The sequence below is a fragment of the Aulonocara sp. 'chitande type north' Nkhata Bay genome, linkage group LG23 (assembly GCF_057382095.1).
Source record: "Aulonocara sp. 'chitande type north' Nkhata Bay isolate Kocher_YH1m ecotype deep benthic linkage group LG23, A_spYH_male_GT1.1, whole genome shotgun sequence".
Lineage (NCBI taxonomy): Eukaryota > Metazoa > Chordata > Actinopteri > Cichliformes > Cichlidae > Aulonocara > Aulonocara sp. 'chitande type north' Nkhata Bay.
Window position 1 is genome coordinate 45,397,688 of NC_141365.1, and position 18,016 is coordinate 45,415,703.

At 44.6% G+C, this 18,016-nt stretch overlaps 2 protein-coding genes across 2 annotated transcripts in view; both read left to right on the forward strand.

Moving 5' to 3' along the window:
- The window catches only part of LOC147302759 (NACHT, LRR and PYD domains-containing protein 12-like), a 154,278-nt gene that overhangs the window by 9,290 nt on the left and 126,972 nt on the right, over positions 1–18,016 (forward strand). The window contains exon 4 of the mRNA XM_086283595.1: positions 5,338–5,511. Within this exon, the coding sequence (XP_086139721.1) occupies positions 5,338–5,511 (174 nt within the window). The remainder of the gene's footprint in view (positions 1–5,337; positions 5,512–18,016) is intronic.
- LOC147302760 (dynein axonemal heavy chain 5-like) lies at positions 9,460–17,404 on the forward strand. The gene is made up of 10 exons (XM_086284474.1): positions 9,460–9,685; positions 10,050–10,150; positions 12,089–12,277; positions 12,345–12,419; positions 12,541–12,630; positions 14,932–15,003; positions 15,129–15,227; positions 15,935–16,121; positions 16,337–16,502; positions 17,269–17,404. The coding sequence occupies exons 1-10, from the start codon at positions 9,460–9,462 to the stop codon at positions 17,402–17,404; spliced, it is 1,341 nt and encodes a 446-aa protein (XP_086140600.1).

Sequence of the window (18,016 nt, forward strand, 5' to 3'; positions counted from 1 at the left end):
TACAGCCAATCAGGACGCAGAACACAATGCGCTGTAAAAAACAAAAACATGCAAAATTGCACAAAAAAGATCAGCGAAACAGCGAGGCCGCCAAAGGTGAACTGTGTTACAGCGAGGGACCAGCGTATATGTGGTTGTTGGGACGATAAATGTCTTTGAGCTTGTGTCAGAAGACGAGCTGCAGCTTTCTGGACCAGCTGCAGTCTTGCCAGGCAGGTCCCACTAACTCCAACATATAAGGAGTTACAATAATCCAGCTGGGACGTCATGAAAACGTGGATCGCCCGTTCAAGGTTTTTAAAAGATATAAATGATCTCACCTTAGATAAAAGCCTCAGTTTGAAGAAAGACCGCTGTACAACTGAGCTCAGCTGTTTTTCAAATTGCCGTCAAATATAAGCCCCAAATGTAATAATGCGATTTAATAAAAGAGCTGAACCAGTCTAATAGAGCGCCCTTGATGCCGCCATGCTCCAATGGTGAGGTCAAGATGCTGTGGTCAAGGCAGCGGTCAGATCCAAAAGCACAGCTGAGTCTCCTGATCAGTGGCTGATAAAAGATCATTAAGAACTTTTCAAAGTGCAGTTTCAGTGCTGTGAAGAGCTTTAAAACCAGACTGAAACCTTTACAACAGATTGCAGCTGAACAAATATAATCTTTTACAAAATCTTCGACAGGAAGGGAAGCTTTGAAATAGGCCTGAAGTTTGAGCGGACAGAGGATCCAGATCAGGTTTTTAGTACAGGCTGTACAACAGCATGTTTAAAACAGGCTGTACAACACCTGAACTAAGACTGCTGTTAAAAATCGCTAAGATGTCGGAACCAACAACCTTTAAAATCTTTTTAAACACGTGTTGGAACAACATCATTTGGACAAGATGATGTCTTTATAGCATCACATCGTTCCTCCACCTGATCAAACCACACAGGCTCAAACTGATCAAAAACAGCTGAGCAGGTGAATATTTTAGCCCCGGTGCGATCTCGGGCGAGAGTATCGATGATGGCCAAAGGGCAGCGTCCAGCTCTACGGCCGCTGAAGAGCAGACTCAACAGACGCGCGTGATGTGGATCCTACTGCTCTAAAACTGGAGCTTCTTCAATCCATTAAAGAGGACATTAGTACGCTGTTAAAAGAAGAACTCAGAAATGCATTGAAAGAAGATTTTGACAATATAAGGGCTGACGTGCAAGGACTGAGAAATGAGATCGCTAACAGCATGGCGGCGACGTGCGGCGAAGTTGATGGAGTAAAGGTTACAGTGAAAGAAGCTGAGGATGGGCTGTCAATGTGGAGCGATGAGGTGACCACCCTGCAGTCTACAGTAGAGAGTATGAAGGAGGAGCTGTCTGACCTGAAGGATAAATGTGATGAAGGCAGGAAGCGTAGGGATCACATCATAGGGATCCCAGAGGGCCTGGACTCGAGCTCCTCCACGGCCGTATCCGTGCTACTACGTGAAGTGCTGGGTATGGATAAAGACGTTATTGTCGACCGCTCACACAGGAGCCCTATCCTGAGAAAGCCAGCTGGTGACCCGCACGCCGTCATAGCCGAGCGTCACTACTACCAGGATTGTGTGGCTACACCGTGCCAGGGCCCAAGCCCCGCTTGAGTTTAACGGACAACCTATTGCAATATTACGACTGGGCGATATGACCCAAAGTTCATATCTCGATATTCTTTAGCTGGATGGCGATATACGATATACAGTGGGGCAAAAAAGTATTTAGTCAGCCACCGATTGTGCAAGTTCCCCCACCTAAAATGATGACAGAGGTCAGTAATTTGCACCAGAGGTACACTTCAACTGTGAGAGACAGAATGTGAAAAAAAAAAATCCATGAATCCACATGGTAGGATTTGTAAAGAATTTATTCGTAAATCAGGGTGGAAAATAAGTATTTGGTCAATAACAAAAATACAACTCAATACTTTGCAACATAACCTTTGTTGGCAATAACAGAGGTCAAACGTTTACTATAGGTCTTTACCAGGTTTGCACACACAGTAGCTGGTATTTTGGCCCATTCCTCCATGCAGATCTTCTCGAGAGCAGTGATGTTTTGGGGCTGTCGCCGAGCAACACGGACTTTCAACTCCCGCCACAGATTTTCTATGGGGTTGAGGTCTGGAGACTGGCTAGGCCACTCCAGGACTTTCAAATGCTTCTTACGGAGCCACTCCTTTGTTGCCCGGGCGGTGTGTTTTGGATCATTGTCATGTTGGAAGACCCAGCCTCGTTTCATCTTCAAAGTTCTCACTGATGGAAGGAGGTTTTGGCTCAAAATCTCACGATACATGGCCCCATTCATTCTGTCCTTAACACGGATCAGTCGTCCTGTCCCCTTGGCAGAAAAACAGCCCCATAGCATGATGTTTCCACCCCCATGCTTCACAGTAGGTATGGTGTTCTTGGGATGCAACTCAGTATTCTTCTTCCTCCAAACACGACGAGTTGAGTTTATACCAAAAAGTTCTACTTTGGTTTCATCTGACCACATGACATTCTCCCAATCCTCTGCTGTATCATCCATGTGCTCTCTGGCAAACTTCAGACGGGCCTGGACATGCACTGGCTTCAGCAGCGGAACACGTCTGGCACTGCGGGATTTGATTCCCTGCCGTTGTAGTGTGTTACTGATGGTGACCTTTGTTACTTTGGTCCCAGCTCTCTGCAGGTCATTCACCAGGTCCCCCCGTGTGGTTCTGGGATCTTTGCTCACCGTTCTCATGATCATTTTGACCCCACGGGATGAGATCTTGCGTGGAGCCCCAGATCGAGGGAGATTATCAGTGGTCTTGTATGTCTTCCATTTTCTGATGATTGCTCCCACAGTTGATTTTTTCACACCAAGCTGCTTGCCTATTGTAGATTCACTCTTCCCAGTCTGGTGCAGGTCTACAATACTTTTCCTGGTGTCCTTCGAAAGCTCTTTGGTCTTGGTCATGGCGGAGTTTGGAGTCTGACTGTTTGAGGCTGTGGACAGGTGTCTTTTATACAGATGATGAGTTCAAACAGGTGCCATTCATACAGGTAACGAGTGGGGGACAGAAAAGCTTCTTACAGAAGACGTTACAGGTCTGTGAGAGCCAGAGATTTTCCTTGTTTGAGGTGACCAAATACTTATTTTCCACCCTGATTTACGAATAAATTCTTTACAAATCCTACCATGTGAATTCATGGATTTTTTTTTCACATTCGGTCTCTCACAGTTGAAGTGTACCTCTGGTGCAAATTACTGACCTCTGTCATCATTTTAAGTGGGGGAACTTGCACAATCGGTGGCTGACTAAATACTTTTTTGCCCCACTGTATATCTCGATATTTTTGAAGCCAGAAAGTTCGAACAAAAAGAGAGTTCTTAGTCAAAGCTGTGTCCCAAATCTCACACAGGCACATTTATTAACATACAGCGTAGATGTACATGAAACAATTACTCAGAAATAAATGATCAGCATTTATTAAATAATAATGCTCCATAAATAAAAGAAAACAATGTTGTTTTTGTGCATAACAAAAAGCTCACAATCGTGCAGTCAAAATGTAAACAGACGCTGAGCATAATAACAAGCAGCTGCTCTGTTCCCAGGTTCTACTGCGTGACTGACAGCCTGGAGTTTGAAATCCTCTTTGTAACCGTGTCTCTTACAGGTGCCATTTATGGTCCTTATACACACTCAATACAGTAATATTACGTTGAAGCAGAGTACGTATCACTCCGCGAGGCTCCTCGTAGCTGTAATGCTCCAACAATCCATCAAGCGGTGCGGCCTCGTAGCTGAGCAAAGTCGTACCAAAACATCTTTTGAAAGGTTTCTGAGCGCCGTGTAGCACATAAAATCGGTTCGAGGTCAGTAAGCACAACCAGAATTCATCCATAAGGCGCACTGTCGATTTATGAGAAAATTACAGGATTTTAAGTGCAGAAAACATAGTTTATGGTTTTCCTTTGATCTTAGCAAATATCTACGCCTCTAATTGGGACGATCACAGATTTTTCACTAATGTCTTTGCGCGGCTCCCCAATATGTCATCACACAATATCATCTTTGAGGGAGACCTAAACTGCTCATTATCTGCTATGGACCACAGTTCACACAAAAGTACACTTAGTCCAAACTCAGCATGCGTCATTCAGAGCTTTCTTGATAATTATGGGCTGGCTGATGTATGGAGATTTCATAATCCTGCTTCACGTCAATACTCTTTTTTTTCTAATGTCCATAAAACATATATTTGTATAGAAAAACGTCTCCCTTTAGTTACAGAATGTGATTATAAGACTCTGGTGATTTCTCCTCTTGTTTTTTCAATGTGTATTCCTGATGCCTGCTCCAACTATCAGCCATGGAGATTCAACTCAGTGTTGTTAGCAGATGAAGAGTTTGTCAGTTACAAAAGGTCTCAAAGACATTTTTTTTCTATCAATCAGACCCCAGAGATGTCATCATCAGTCATTTGGGAATCTCTAAAAGCATCTGAGAGGCCAAATAATTTCATTTTGTGCCAAACAAAGTGCAACACTGAAAGAACATCATCCATAAATATTGAGTAAGAACTGGACTCTCATACAGCGAGACTCAAATGCCTTTAAACATCAGCTTATCCTGCTGATCCAAGTCCAACACTGAGTTTGTAAAAACATGTTTGTCAATCAGTTTGTTTGGTTTCTGAGGAAAAAGATTCAATAACTTGCTGCTAATACACAACATTTCATCATATTTCCTCATAACCCTCTTTTGTCTGACCATTTGATCCCATTTGAATTTGCAATAAAGGATCCACAGAGTTTGGTGACAATAATGACAGTAGATGTTTGTGTGAAAGTGCTGGAAGCAAATGAGTGTGTGATGTTCTTTCAGTGTTGCACTTTGTAGACGCTCCCTGAGCACTGGTCTCACAGCCAGCTGCACATAGAGACCAGTGTTGTTAGTCCAGGTCAGAAGATGACTTGTTGGAATGAAAATGAGCTTGTAGTTTGTCTGCTTTAATAATGTGACTGGAAAAAGGTGTTGGACTTCAAATATGTCCATTTCTGTCACACTTCACCTTTAAAAGTGAAGCCATGTGGTTCCTGGAAGGAAAAACACGACTTTTTCAAGTCTTTGTCCTGTTTTTATGAGAAATGTACGACTTTAATGTGAAACATTCAGAGTTTTTTCTCTTGTTGTGTTTGTTTGAAGCTGCTTCCTGTTGGCTTCAGCTGTTTGGAGTTTCCATTTTCTAAACTTCTACATTCTGAACCTTCTTCAGCTCTGAACAGATGATGAAACACTGAATGATTTCAAGCACTTTGTCTAATAAACTTACATCTTTCATTCTTTATACAGATTGTGGGGCTGTGGTTTGTCAGAGATCAGCTGTGATTATCTGGCAGCAGCACTGAAGTCCAACCCCTCCCATCTGAGGGTGCTGGACCTGAGATGGAACAACCTGAAGGATCCAGATGTGAAGCAGCTGTCTGATCTTCAGCAGAGTCCAGACTACAGACTGGAGACTCTGGAGTAAGTAGAGTGATGGAGTGAGTGGGTGGTGCTGTCAGCAGTATTGTACTAAACACAGTCAGTATGAAACAAAGATCCAGTGTTTCCTGTAAAGCTGCAGCTTCTCAGTGAAGCTGTGAGAGGAGAACGGTGACAGGCTTCAGGATTGGACACAAGCACTTCCTGTTTCTCACCTTTATGGTCACCATAGTAACGGCTGACACGCTCTGATCAAACACTCAACAGCCAATCAGCTCTCTGAACAAAGCAGCACGCAGACCAATGACTGCATTGATTTCCAAGTTTAAAGCAGTGAAGAACACAGTCTGTAGGTGAGGAAGAATTTAGTGAGAGCAGATGTTTGGATGGAATTCCTCCAGTTAACAGCTGGAACCGTCCATCTGGATTGTTGGGCTTGTTGTTGGGGTTCCTACAGAGCTCAGAGTGGACACACCAAGGTTCTTCTAATGAATGAAAGTCCAAACTCAAACTAGGAGGGAAAAACATTTTCAGCAACTTCAATAAAAATCCAAAGATTAGAAAAAGTGAAGCAACAATGAGTCCTAGTACAGTCCCAGCACTGACGTCCCTGCTGCTCTTTATACTGGATGTGCTGCATCACTGACTGACAGCTGATGAAGAGTCTCTGGAAACACTCGTTTATCTCCTCTGCTCTTCCTCCTTCTCTCTGCAGGTGGTGGCCATGATGGTAAACAGGACGGTGTGTGTGCTGAGAGAGGAGCAGCTGTGTCCTGATGATCCAGAGAGGTTGAAGCAGCAGCAGCTTGTGTGTAGAGACGCTCTGACTGGGCCATGTTACTGGGAGGTGGAGAGGAGAGCTTCATCCAGCAGTGACTGACAGAGGAATGAAGTGCAGATGACTGTCAGTGCTGCAGAGTGAACTGCTCTGAGAACAGCTCCACTGTCAGACACAATGTAGAGTCCAGCATCAGCCCTGTGTGTCCCTCTGGATCTGACAGAGGATCATCAGTGTATCTGGACTGCTCTGCTGCTGCTCTGTCCTTCTACAGTCTCTGCACAGTCTCTGTCTCACTCTGGAAAGATTTTACAACTTGTTGTAATTACAGAACGTTAATATAATATTCAAACATGTGATCTTCTCTTTATTTCTGAATCTTTACCAAATAAAGAAAAACCAAACTAACAAACAGAAGCTGTCGTGTCCTTTTTCACCACATCTGTGAATCTTTTCTGTGTTTTTCCTCTTTTCCTCCTTCCTGCAGCTCCATCTTCATCATTCTGTGTCCAGTATATGTGAACACGTCCAAAGCATCTGAGCCTCATGTTACCCGTTTGTGTGAGTTACGCCTGTCGTTGTGTTGTGGTGTATAAATAAGGGGCAGGAGACAGCGCTGGATCTCTGAGTTCTTTACTCTCAATTTCTGCAACATCTGCAATATCTAGAAATGCAAACCTGTGAGCTGTGTGTGTTGTGCGTCTGCTCGGCCACCTCTCCTCCGGCCGTGCTGGAAGCAGCTGTGCGTTTGACAGTTTTATCGACTCGACAATAATCGAACAAATTAAATGTTCAAAAATATCAACTTAAGCACTTCAAAGTCAACAAAAAGCTTAAAACAATGAAATAATATTTCACTGAAAAAACAACAGCTCATAAGAACGATACACAAAATAATACAGAAACAAACAAATAAAAGTTATTAACCAGGATCCATGTTTTTGTCACAAACACTGAATCAGCTGATTCACTCTTTATGTTTCTGAGTTTGTTTTGTGATTATAGTTCTGGTTTCTGTTTCTGTGTCTTCACTGTGTCCCACGTCTCCTTACTTTGGACTCTGTGTTATATTTCCTGTTTTACTTTGACAGTCCTGTGTTACTGTTTCCTGTCTCGTGTGTGTAATTGGTCCCAGCTGTGTTTCCCTCCTGTCTCCCGTTCCCTGATTACTAAACTGCGTCCACGCCGCCGGCGCTCCTCTCCACAGCTGGATTCCAGGATTTCAGAGCATCCAGCTGTGGTGAGTGATGGAGACACTTTCTCTGCTCCCTCAGTAATCAGGACAGTTTATTGAACATCAGAGGACATAAAGGACTGTTTTTCACCTGCCCGTTCTGAAGCTGGACATTAAAGACTGCTGGCTTCAAGGACATTAATCCCAGTGTCAGCCAGCCAATAACAGCCTGTGTTTTTCAGCTCTTTAGGAGTCAGAAATGAGAAAGACACAGACTGCTAACCTCTCCCTGCAGGAAATAAGCTCCGCCTCTTCCTTTCCTGTATATGAGTGATTCTGACATGAGACACAATGAGTTTCCTGTTTATTGTGACTTAAAGCGAGCAGCAAAGACACTAAACTGTGTGTTTCCAGCTGAAGCTGCTTTTTGTGTTGCTCCCACAATCCTGTCTGAAACAGTCAGTGAGGAAAACTCAGTTTATGCTTCCAAGCTCATTGTGAGAGGGCACATTGTGTTCCTGCAAGTGCTGATTTTGTCTGCATCCCTGAGTTTAGTGAGCTGCCTCCAAGGACTTGTGAAGCCCAGTGTGTTAAGGCTGCATCTCCCAGATGTTTCCACCTTTCCAGCACAGACGATAAATGTTCCCACAAAGGCTCAAAGACTGTTTGATTTTCTGAGTGTTGGCCTCAAGAGATTGCTCAGTGAGCACCTGAGTGTTTCTGGGACATCGGACACTAACTGGAACTTCAAGTCTGGTTCTGAAGCTGCACATGCAAAGACTGTTTCTGGTTGTAGAGACCTGGCTGTTCCAGGGATTGTAGCCTCCCCAGAGGCTGAGCTGCTGACCTCAGCTGACTCTGGAGCCTTGAAGGTAACTAAGTTTGCACCGCTCGGGTGAGCCATCTCAGCTGCAACAGCCTCCACAGAGAGCTCACGCAAGCTTACCCAGCCTGCTGAGGATTTTATGCTGCTGCAGCCCAAAAGGCATCCTGAGCTGGCTGACTGCCACCCACAGCTTCAGCTGCCTCAGCCAGGGGTCTCCACACCTGCTGGCCCTGCATCTGCTCTGACTGGGGGCTCCGGAGAGCCGCGCCAGCCATCCATCTCTGCTGGGGCTCCTGTTTGAGAATGTAGGAGTGTAAACTTCAAATATCTGCTCGGTTTGTCAAGATATCACATATTTGCAAAAGTGCTCTGACGTTTTTGGAGACGTCTGTTACCCACCATCTTGATAGCTAACCGGGAGGTCGAGGGTCATTAGAGCCGGCGAGAACAGCGGACTCCCGGCACATCGTTTTTGGACCCCCACGGCCTTTGGCTGTTCAGGTTTAAACATGATATATAAGTCACTTAGATCATGTAAAAATGTTATCGTTTGGCTTTTTTCAGTGTTGTTTGTTTGGTTTGGCTGAAGTTACAGTTTTCACACAGCTGAATAAACGTCAAACAGAAAAGTGATTAAACAGAAGTGTGAGACGGTCGAGAGTTTACTCCAGTGTCCTGTTAGATTTTAGACAGCAAGGAGCAGACGGCTGAGTTTATTAAACTCCACCGAGACAGCGGTGACGCGGATCTGAAGGCCAGACCGTCACAGCCGCTCACTTCCCGCCTACCCGACCTTTGGAGGACCCGGCCCACGTAGACCTTGAAGGCCGGGTCCTCAGGAGGATGCAGCCTGTGAGTTTGGACACGCCGTGACACATGATGTTCTACAGCTGATGTGTTTAAATGAGCTCTACAGGTGATCAGACTTATTAACGTTACCAGCATAATAAACTGTCCTGTCACTGAAGGTGTCTGCCCAACAAGGACGTGGTGCTGAATGCATCCAGACCCCTGCTGACTGTCTTTGCAGCTTCGGTCAAAGGTACAGTGTCCACTGTGACCCTGAGAGCAGGACACAGCCAGAGGTGAGTCAGCAGTTACAAACTAAATGCTGCTGACATGAATCAAACTGCTGGATAACCCACTGCTCATGAAAATGGCACCTTTCTGTTGCTTTTTGAGATTACTGAGAATATTTGAATTGTGACTCAGATGGCAGATCCAGGCTCTCAGCCTCCAGCTGAAACTTCCAGTCCTCCCCCAGCCAGAAGCTCTGATGCTGGGCTGAGAGACTTTGATCCTTCCCTGGATCCAGAAATCCAGGAGGGAGAAGGAGAACAGGACCTCCTTCCTGATCTGGAGAGGCCTGAGGGAAAGAAAGATGGAGCAGACAGAGCTTTGAACAAATCCAAACCTCCTGAGCTTCACCTCCACAAAGGTGCAGACACTGATGCACAGATTCACATGTGACACCTGCAGCGTCCAGCTTGTGCCGCTGACATTATCTCCACTCTGATACAAGCCTCATTCACTCGCTCACACACGTTCATACAATCACCTTTTCCTCACAGTCACACACATGAATGTAATGAGGGGAACTCGGGGTTCACTGTCATTCCTCAGGATGCTTTGATATGCAGACTGGAGGCTCTGTGGATGAAACACCGACTGTCTGAAGCACTCTGAAGTCTTCATGATGGACTTCATCCTGATTAACACTACAATACTTGTTAGAGGCCTTTTATATGTAATAATATTCTTTTCCATTAAAGCTCTGAACATTCTCACTCTTTCTTGACCAGGTGTGACAGGTGAAGGACACCGGCGAATAGGAGGACAGAAGCTGAGAGCCATTAGTCACATGACTTCAGCTGCTGCTGCCTCACCAACCACTGGCCCCTCGGTGAGTCTAGAGTTACAGCAGTGACCACAGGAAGTGCACACGTGTGATCTAAAGCTACATGTGGGCCTGTGACCATCAGTCTTCTCACTGTGGTAGACGGGTTTGTGAGTCCCTGTGATGCTGGGAGTGTCCAGGACAGTCGCTCCTGATCGGGTCTCTCATGGAAAGCTGGTCCCAGGAATTCCTGGAAAATTCCTCCACAAAAGAGAACTGGGAACATAAGTGCAGAGTGACAGAGGTGCTCAGCAACCCTGCTGTTATATGGGAATAGAACCAGAATAGTCGGCAACCACTTGAGTTAAGTTAGCCAAAGAGATGCGACTCAGACTGACTTCATCATGTTGGCAACGTGTCTGCATTGATAAACTCCAGTTATTGACAAATCAGAGAATAATTCCAGTCATTCAGAGACAGATTGTGATTGTTTGGAGGATGTAATCGTTTCCCTTCAGGGAGCGTGTTGGACGCTCAGTGTCCGGGTGATTAGCTGATGCAACTACTTAGAATCAGTTTGTGAATATGAAGAAAATCAGTGCAGTCACTGGACAAACTCTGATTCTTCCTAGTTTCACTCTTGTTTCAGTCCAGTGTGACTGAGGTGGTAAAAAATGATCTGACTTTTAGCCACACAGCTGTCTGCTAGAGAAAAAGCCTTTGTGCACAACTTTCTTAAAGGCAAACGGCACCATGTTCACTGCAGCTGCAGCAAACGCAGCAAAGAGTGAAAGTTGGACTGAGAATGTTGTGACTGTTTCATGAGAAAGAGCAGGAAAACAAGCATCACACACCCAGACACAGTGCTGGGATTAGAATTAGACTTTAGAGCCAAATGTAGGACAAAAGCTTTAATATGAAAGAGGAAAACCCAACAACAGCCAGAGCATGAAGCTCAAATCTATACCAATCACCAAGAAAGCTGACAGGCCTGTGACACGTCAGAGACGCCGTTCAAATCATAAAGAAGTTGGTTTATTGACAAAATGTAAAAAACCAAAAGAATCAAGTCAACCTTCAGTTTCGAGCGAGTAGACCAATCAGGCACAGCAGCAGCTCTAGAATAAGCAACAGTTTGATGTATTACAAACAACCTTTCATATACACACATACATATGGCTCATATGCTGTTTAAAAAGGGCTCAAAGACCCAACAGATTACACAAAGTACAAAAATACTTTCATTCAGACAACAGTCAGCTGTGCACGAGACAGAGAGCCGACTACAGTTAGTAACATGGACTCACTTTGTTTCAGACACGACACAAAGTAACACAAAGCCACAAAGAGCAGAAACATCAAAAAGGAGGCAGAGCAGCAGCAACTCTCCATGAGCTGTGAGGCTAACAGCCACCCACACTTCCTGTGATGCATAATGAAAACAACATTAACCTGAAGGATGATAACAACAGAAAGAAGTCTAAGCTAACGTTACACAGCTCTCACACAGCGCTGACTGTACAGGCCTCACACAGCTACGACCTGCATCCACAACACCTGATTCTACTGAACACAAACAAGTTAATGATATATGAGCGATCCAGGGAAGGCTTCCAGGAAGGTGAGGATCCAAAGACAGCTCTACAACAGCATCAGTCAGCAACAATGTTACTAATCACTGACTCTTTCATCCTTTTATACTCAATCAAAAAGTGCTGTGTTCACATTTGTTTCTGCTGAAATCCAGAGACTGAAAATGCGTCTTTTTAAAGTTTGAATAAACTGACTGAACTTCTCACGAGTCCAACCGTGAGGAACACTTCCCCCCATGACACATCACAGGACAACGTCTCAGTGGAGGGGGGACAGTAGCTCAGTTTAGGCAGTCACTCTCAGAATCGATGCCTCCAGTCAGGGTCAAACGTGGTCCTCAGAAACCTGCAGATGTTTGGGCCAAGCTCTCACTGGTCTCTGCGTCTGTAGACTGAGCTGATGTTTCTCCAGGTGTCTGGTAAAAGGACGATGCTGCTGTCCAATGAGGCGAGGAGAGAAGTAGCCAAACAGGCGAGAGCCGTGAAGGAGGAACGGCGGGCAGCTCTGGATGCCCGACATAAATACCTGATGAGCAGGCTGGCCGACGCCGGCAGCCTGGAGGAGGCGGCGGTGGAAGACGCCATCGTCTCTGATGACAGAGTAAGTTCAGAGACGTGATCCTTCCTCAGAGTTGAACCTTTGAGTCATTAATGTCTGATTCTTCCAGTTCAGTCTGATCCATGAATTCTTTGCTGCAAACGGATCCAAGAAGCTGATTTTCTTCTATCAGGATGTCAAACAGGTAACTTTGATCACATTTCAATGACTGACACATGAAGGTCTAACCGCTCTTCATAATCTGCTGTCCTGTTTGTTGCAGCGTACTTTGTATTCATATCTTTTAATATCTGCCTTTCTCCCAGAGTCTGTCCTCCCGTCAGTCTTCCTTTGTGGACGCATCAAACTCAGCTGTGGCTCAGAGGAAACTCTTCCTCACTACGGGGAACTCTGAGGTTGGCTTCAGCTTTTTATGTTTAGTTCATGTGAGAATCACAGAAAAATGCTGATATGAGTGGAAGCTTCTGCTGGGAAATTGGCAAAGAGCAGATTATTGAACAGCGAGGCAGACAGTTCATTTCAGTGATGCCAGTTTATTAGAAACGAGGACTGTGGGGCTGCTGGAAGTCAGGACGGCCGTTCTCTGGATAAACCTGACAGCTGAGGTGGAGAGCAGGATTTATCCACAGACGGCTTCTTCCAAGCAAATGTCCTGAACACACCTGAGCTGAGGGTTACACAGAAACGTGTCTTAAAGCACGAGCCTGGATCAGACTCGAGGACTCAGAGCTCAGGTGTGTGACGTCACATTGATCCACCTCTCGGGGTTTTTGTGTTCTGATGTATCTGATTTCTCTTTAAGCTCCAAACAATCCTGAGCCTACGATTCATCATTGTCCTGCTCAGAGATGATGAGCCTGAGCATGTTTGTGTTTCCATGGATCAAACTGTGCTGCTTTGTTTGGTTAACGAGGTGATTAAAGTCTTTGACCAAACACTGGATGACTGACAGCTGCAGGCTGAACATCAGGAGGTCGAGAGGCCAAAGTCTGAGGAGCTCAAAGCTCCACAAACACTTATTCACAGAAAAAAGGACTACAAACATGGAGGAGCAGCAATCAGAACACGAGCTAAAGGCTACATGCTAATAACATTTCCCCTGGATGTGGTTTTAACAGGATCATGAATGATGAAGTATTTAAAGTCAGTTCCAGCCTGAGTCGGTGCCGTGTTGGCAGCTCTGATATGCAGAAACTTGCAAACATGGGACAGGAATAAAAACACTCCTGTGACGTCAGAGTTTATGAATGATGACAAACTGTTGCTTGTTTTTAGAAACTTTGTTGATGCTTAAAATGATCAGGAAATAAAAGCTGAATAGATCCACTTCAAACAGGAGAAGCTTTCCAGTTTGCATCAGCTGGGAAACTCGCTCATATCCAGTGTTGGGCAAGTTACTTTCAAATAGTCATTCAAAATTAATTAAGTCATTAATTATAGTTACAAATTACTTCTTCAAAAAAGTAACTTAGTAACTGAGAGACAAGGTTCTAAATAAATCTCCACTCGCATCTCCACCGCCGTCTGCATCTTGGTCCTCATTCACTCCACCACACGACTGCTGCCCCAGCCGTGACAGCTTTTTATGTTTCCTCTACATTTACCTTTAAAAATTATTTACTTTGCCGTGTTTGGTATCATTCTTTTCAGCACAACCTCACGTGTCTGAATCTGCAGTTATGTTTTCATTTTGACAAACTGTATTAACACAACTGATCTAAAATCAGACAGAAAACAAAAAGTTATATTTTTTACTGTAACAACCACGAACATGTTTAACGAATCATTTTTATAACTTTAAATGTAAATATAAATTTGAAAATTATACACACAAGTTATGCAAACAACAAAGTTATTTGCAGCCATTTACCTTTTACCCTTTTTTTAATAACCATTAAACTATTTCCAGAACAATCAGCTGTTCTGCATTCAATAAGACGCCACACGAATTATTTGTGCTACTGCAAAATAATAATTAGTGTCCAGTATAAAGGAGAAGATCACAGCCTGATACCTGCAGGTCTGACAGCAGCTCATAAGCAGAGAGTGCTCGCTGCTGTCCTTAGACACTAAACATGAAACTATTGAGGAACAAACACGCGTATATATTGTTTATCATGACTCTGGTTTTACTGGCCTATCAACACAGTTTATAAACTGGTATATGTCACCTTGTTGCTTTGTCTGTAAGTGGTCATGTGATTGTCTTACCACGACTCCTTTATTCTTCCTCAGGCAAACAGCAGCACTCATGCGATTGTTTTGCCCCCTGAGCTCCAGCTGTTGTGCCAAAAAGTGATGGTCTGTCTGCGGGAGCGCACAGCTGCTTAAAGCTGCAGCGCCCAGATTACTTACAGCTACTTCCTGCAGCTGATATAAGCTGCTGTAAGCTGAACACAGCTTCAACCGTCTGTTTGTTGAAAAATAGTAACGGACCGCCCCACATTTTCTTGTTAGTAATTGTAACGGCGTTGTAACGATAGGAATAGTAATTAGATTACTCTTTACTGAAAAAGTAGTGCCGTTACTCCCATTACTGGTAACGAGCAGCCTGCAGAGCTCTCCAACCACCCCGTCTTTAAAGCCCATGAAAGGTTTTCCTTTGCATGGTGAACTTTGGTGACAGAGTGCAGAGGAAGTGCTCTGTCTGCGTCACGTTAAAGGAATCTGAACTCCATCACGTTCTGTATTTCCAGCCTTTACTGGGGAAATGTCTGTTCTTCCTGAGAACCACTGAGAAGGCCATAACCACCGCTAACGTGCAGCAGGTCAGTAACTGGTCTGGGTCACCTCCTCACCTGCACATTTAACAAACCGCACAGACCTCATTGGTTGACCGTGACGTGGATGCAGCCAATCATTCTGATCTTCTCGTGCAACCTGATGTTTCCAGGAAGTGAACTTTGGCGTGTTGGACTGCGGCGGCGGCGTCCTGAACAGTCTGGAAACTCTGCTGACTCACATCATGTTACCTGCTCTCAGGTCGCAGCAGGTAAAACACCTCCATCCATTCAGGCTTTCACTGAGCACAAAAAGGGAGATGTTTTAAGCTTCCAGTGATCACATGACGCCACATATGAAGACTTTGTTGATGGTGGGAAGGAAGAACTCTCTTTAAACAGGAAGAGACTGAAAGCAAAGAAAGGGGCAGGGAGGGGCAGCCATGAGGGGTCAATCCTGTGAAGAGAAGCCAGTGTAGGAGAAATCTGCTCTCTCTTTCTAGTCCCTGTCAGGACTCTTGCTGCAGCATTTTGGATCAACTGAAGGCTTTTCAGGGAGTTTTTTGGACATCCTGATAATAATGAATTACAGTAGTCCAGCCTGGAAGTAATAAATGCATGAACTAGTTTTTCAGTGTCACTCTGAGACAGGATATTTCTAACTTTAGAGATGTTGCACAAATGGAAGAACGCAGTCTTACATGTTTGTTTAATATGTGCGTTGAAGGACATGTGCTGGTCAAACATGACTCCAAGGTTCCTCACAGTGTTACTGGAGGCCACACCTTGGGCTCATCTGTAGCTGCTGGTTTCTCTTTGTGGGCTTTGACTGTAGAGCAGCTGTTACATAATGATCCATGAAAAGTCTTATTTGTGTGCAGTGCTCCTCCTGATGCTTTTGGCTGTGAATGAGGTAAAAAGTGAAACAGGAAACACATTAACCTTTGTTGTTATTGCTGACCTTTGACCCTGTGCCCAGTCGTGGGGCTCTGTGCAGGACGGCGCCTCGTGTCCACACGTCCAGTCCTTCCTGTCCTCGGTGGATCAGTTTGTCAGTAATCTGAGCTCAGCCCGACTGAACATGGAGAGAAAGTTGCAGCTGCAGCACGTGGAGCTTCCTGACGCCATCAGCCAGCTGAGCAGCCCTGCAGACTACAGAGCAGCAGGTATAAAGCTCAAGCTGTTCACATCTCACACAAACAATAAGACTGTTGGAAATACAGGAAACATCATTTAAAGCTTTAAAAATCAACTCTCAGGTAAATCAAACCAGTTTATCTGTGGAAGCTGAAGGAAGCATCTGACCTGAGACGATGGCTTCTTTGAAATAATGAGTCCGTGTTCACGCGTGTTTAGAGGAACTCGTGTGTTTCGCTCTCAGCCAATAACAGTGAGCTGGTGGAGCGTCTGGAGGAGGTGTCGACCCTGTGGACCAATCAAATCAAGCAGGTGCTGACGGAGAGCGAGCAGATGAGGAAAGAGGCCGACGACGTCGGGCCGTCGGCCGAGCTGGAGCGCTGGAAGAGCCGCACGGTGACCTTCAACAGGTAGACGCGTCCTCTCAGCTGGATCTCCTGCAGCGTCAGCATTTACAGGTTTCACTTTAAACTCAGTTTATCAAACATGATCTGACGTCTGTGGACAGAAGCTCCTCAGACCTGCAACAGTTTAGTCTCCACTCTGAGACTTCAGGACAAAACCACTTTTACACAATATAACTTTCTGTTCTTTCTCTTTCTGCTCTTTAAAGTTGAAATGTTCCAAAATATTCATGTGTTTGTTTGTAGAATAGTTTTTAACCCTTTCATGCATGAATTATGACGACATCAATCAGGATTTATTCTTTAGTATTTTTATTCATCTTTAGGGATGAAAAAAGATTTTTGAACTTCATTTTTTTAAACATGTATTTTTCCATCTTGGTTTGAAGAAATGTTTTGTGCACTTACACTGGCTGACCAGTAGGTGGCAGGTATGGCGCGACACATCAGAGTCCAATGTAGAGTTTATGTGCAAGTACAACATCAACACTGTGTGTGTGTGTGTGTGTGTGTGTGTGTGTGTGTGTGTGTGTGTGTGTGTGTGTGTGTGTGTGTGTGTGTGTGTGTGTGTCAGGCCGGTGCTGCTGCAGTGAGTCTCTGACTGCTGTAATCTGAATGCGGCGTATCAGCGAAGCTTCCACAGCGTCAGAGACAAACTGAGAGGAAACCTGAGAACAGACAGTTTGACTTCAGGTGATCAGTAACTGACTCTGAGTCAGAGCGTGTCAGCAGCGTCACGCTAACCTTTACACACGTGTGTGCGTGTTTTCAGTGAGAACTACATCTTCGGGAAGTTTGACTCTTTCTGCCGCCGTCTGGAGAAGATGGCTGACATGGCGTCCACTCTGGAGAGCCTGGCTGCTCTGCAGAGCATGAAGGTGGATGATTGTCAGATTAGAAACAAGTGACTCCATCAGATATTCATCAATGCACAATAATAATTATAATAAGACATTTATAATATAAAAATGGTGGAATTAAAGTCGATGCAAAGCTACAGTGATGAATGGACATTTGTAATGATCTTGTATAAATGTATTTCCTCCTTTTATTATTTATTAATCGTGTCAAAAGTCTATTTTCCAGAAATGAGACGGATTCAAACTGAGCTCAGGTGTGTTTCAGGTGGAGGGCGTGGAGAAGATCTGTGTTCGCTACCAGACCATCGTCTCCACGACTGAGTCCAAGACCTGTGACGTCCTGGATCAGCGCAAACTGGAGGAGATTTCAAGGGGAAACAATAGAATCAGATAAACAGAATAACATACGAGACAAAATAGAAAAATACTATATCTGTCATTTATGACAATAATCATTGAATTATACTTTGAATCTCAGCGTTTACGTGAATCCTAGTTCGGTCTTCACAGTATTGGCCAACAATAACAATGATTGATTGGATCATTACTCACATTTCTTTTTTAAAATCAGCTGAGAAAAGATCTCATTTCAGTTTTTCATCAGAGGTGAAGGTCACCGACTGCCAGACAGTCACAGGACTTACAAAGATACAGAAGACT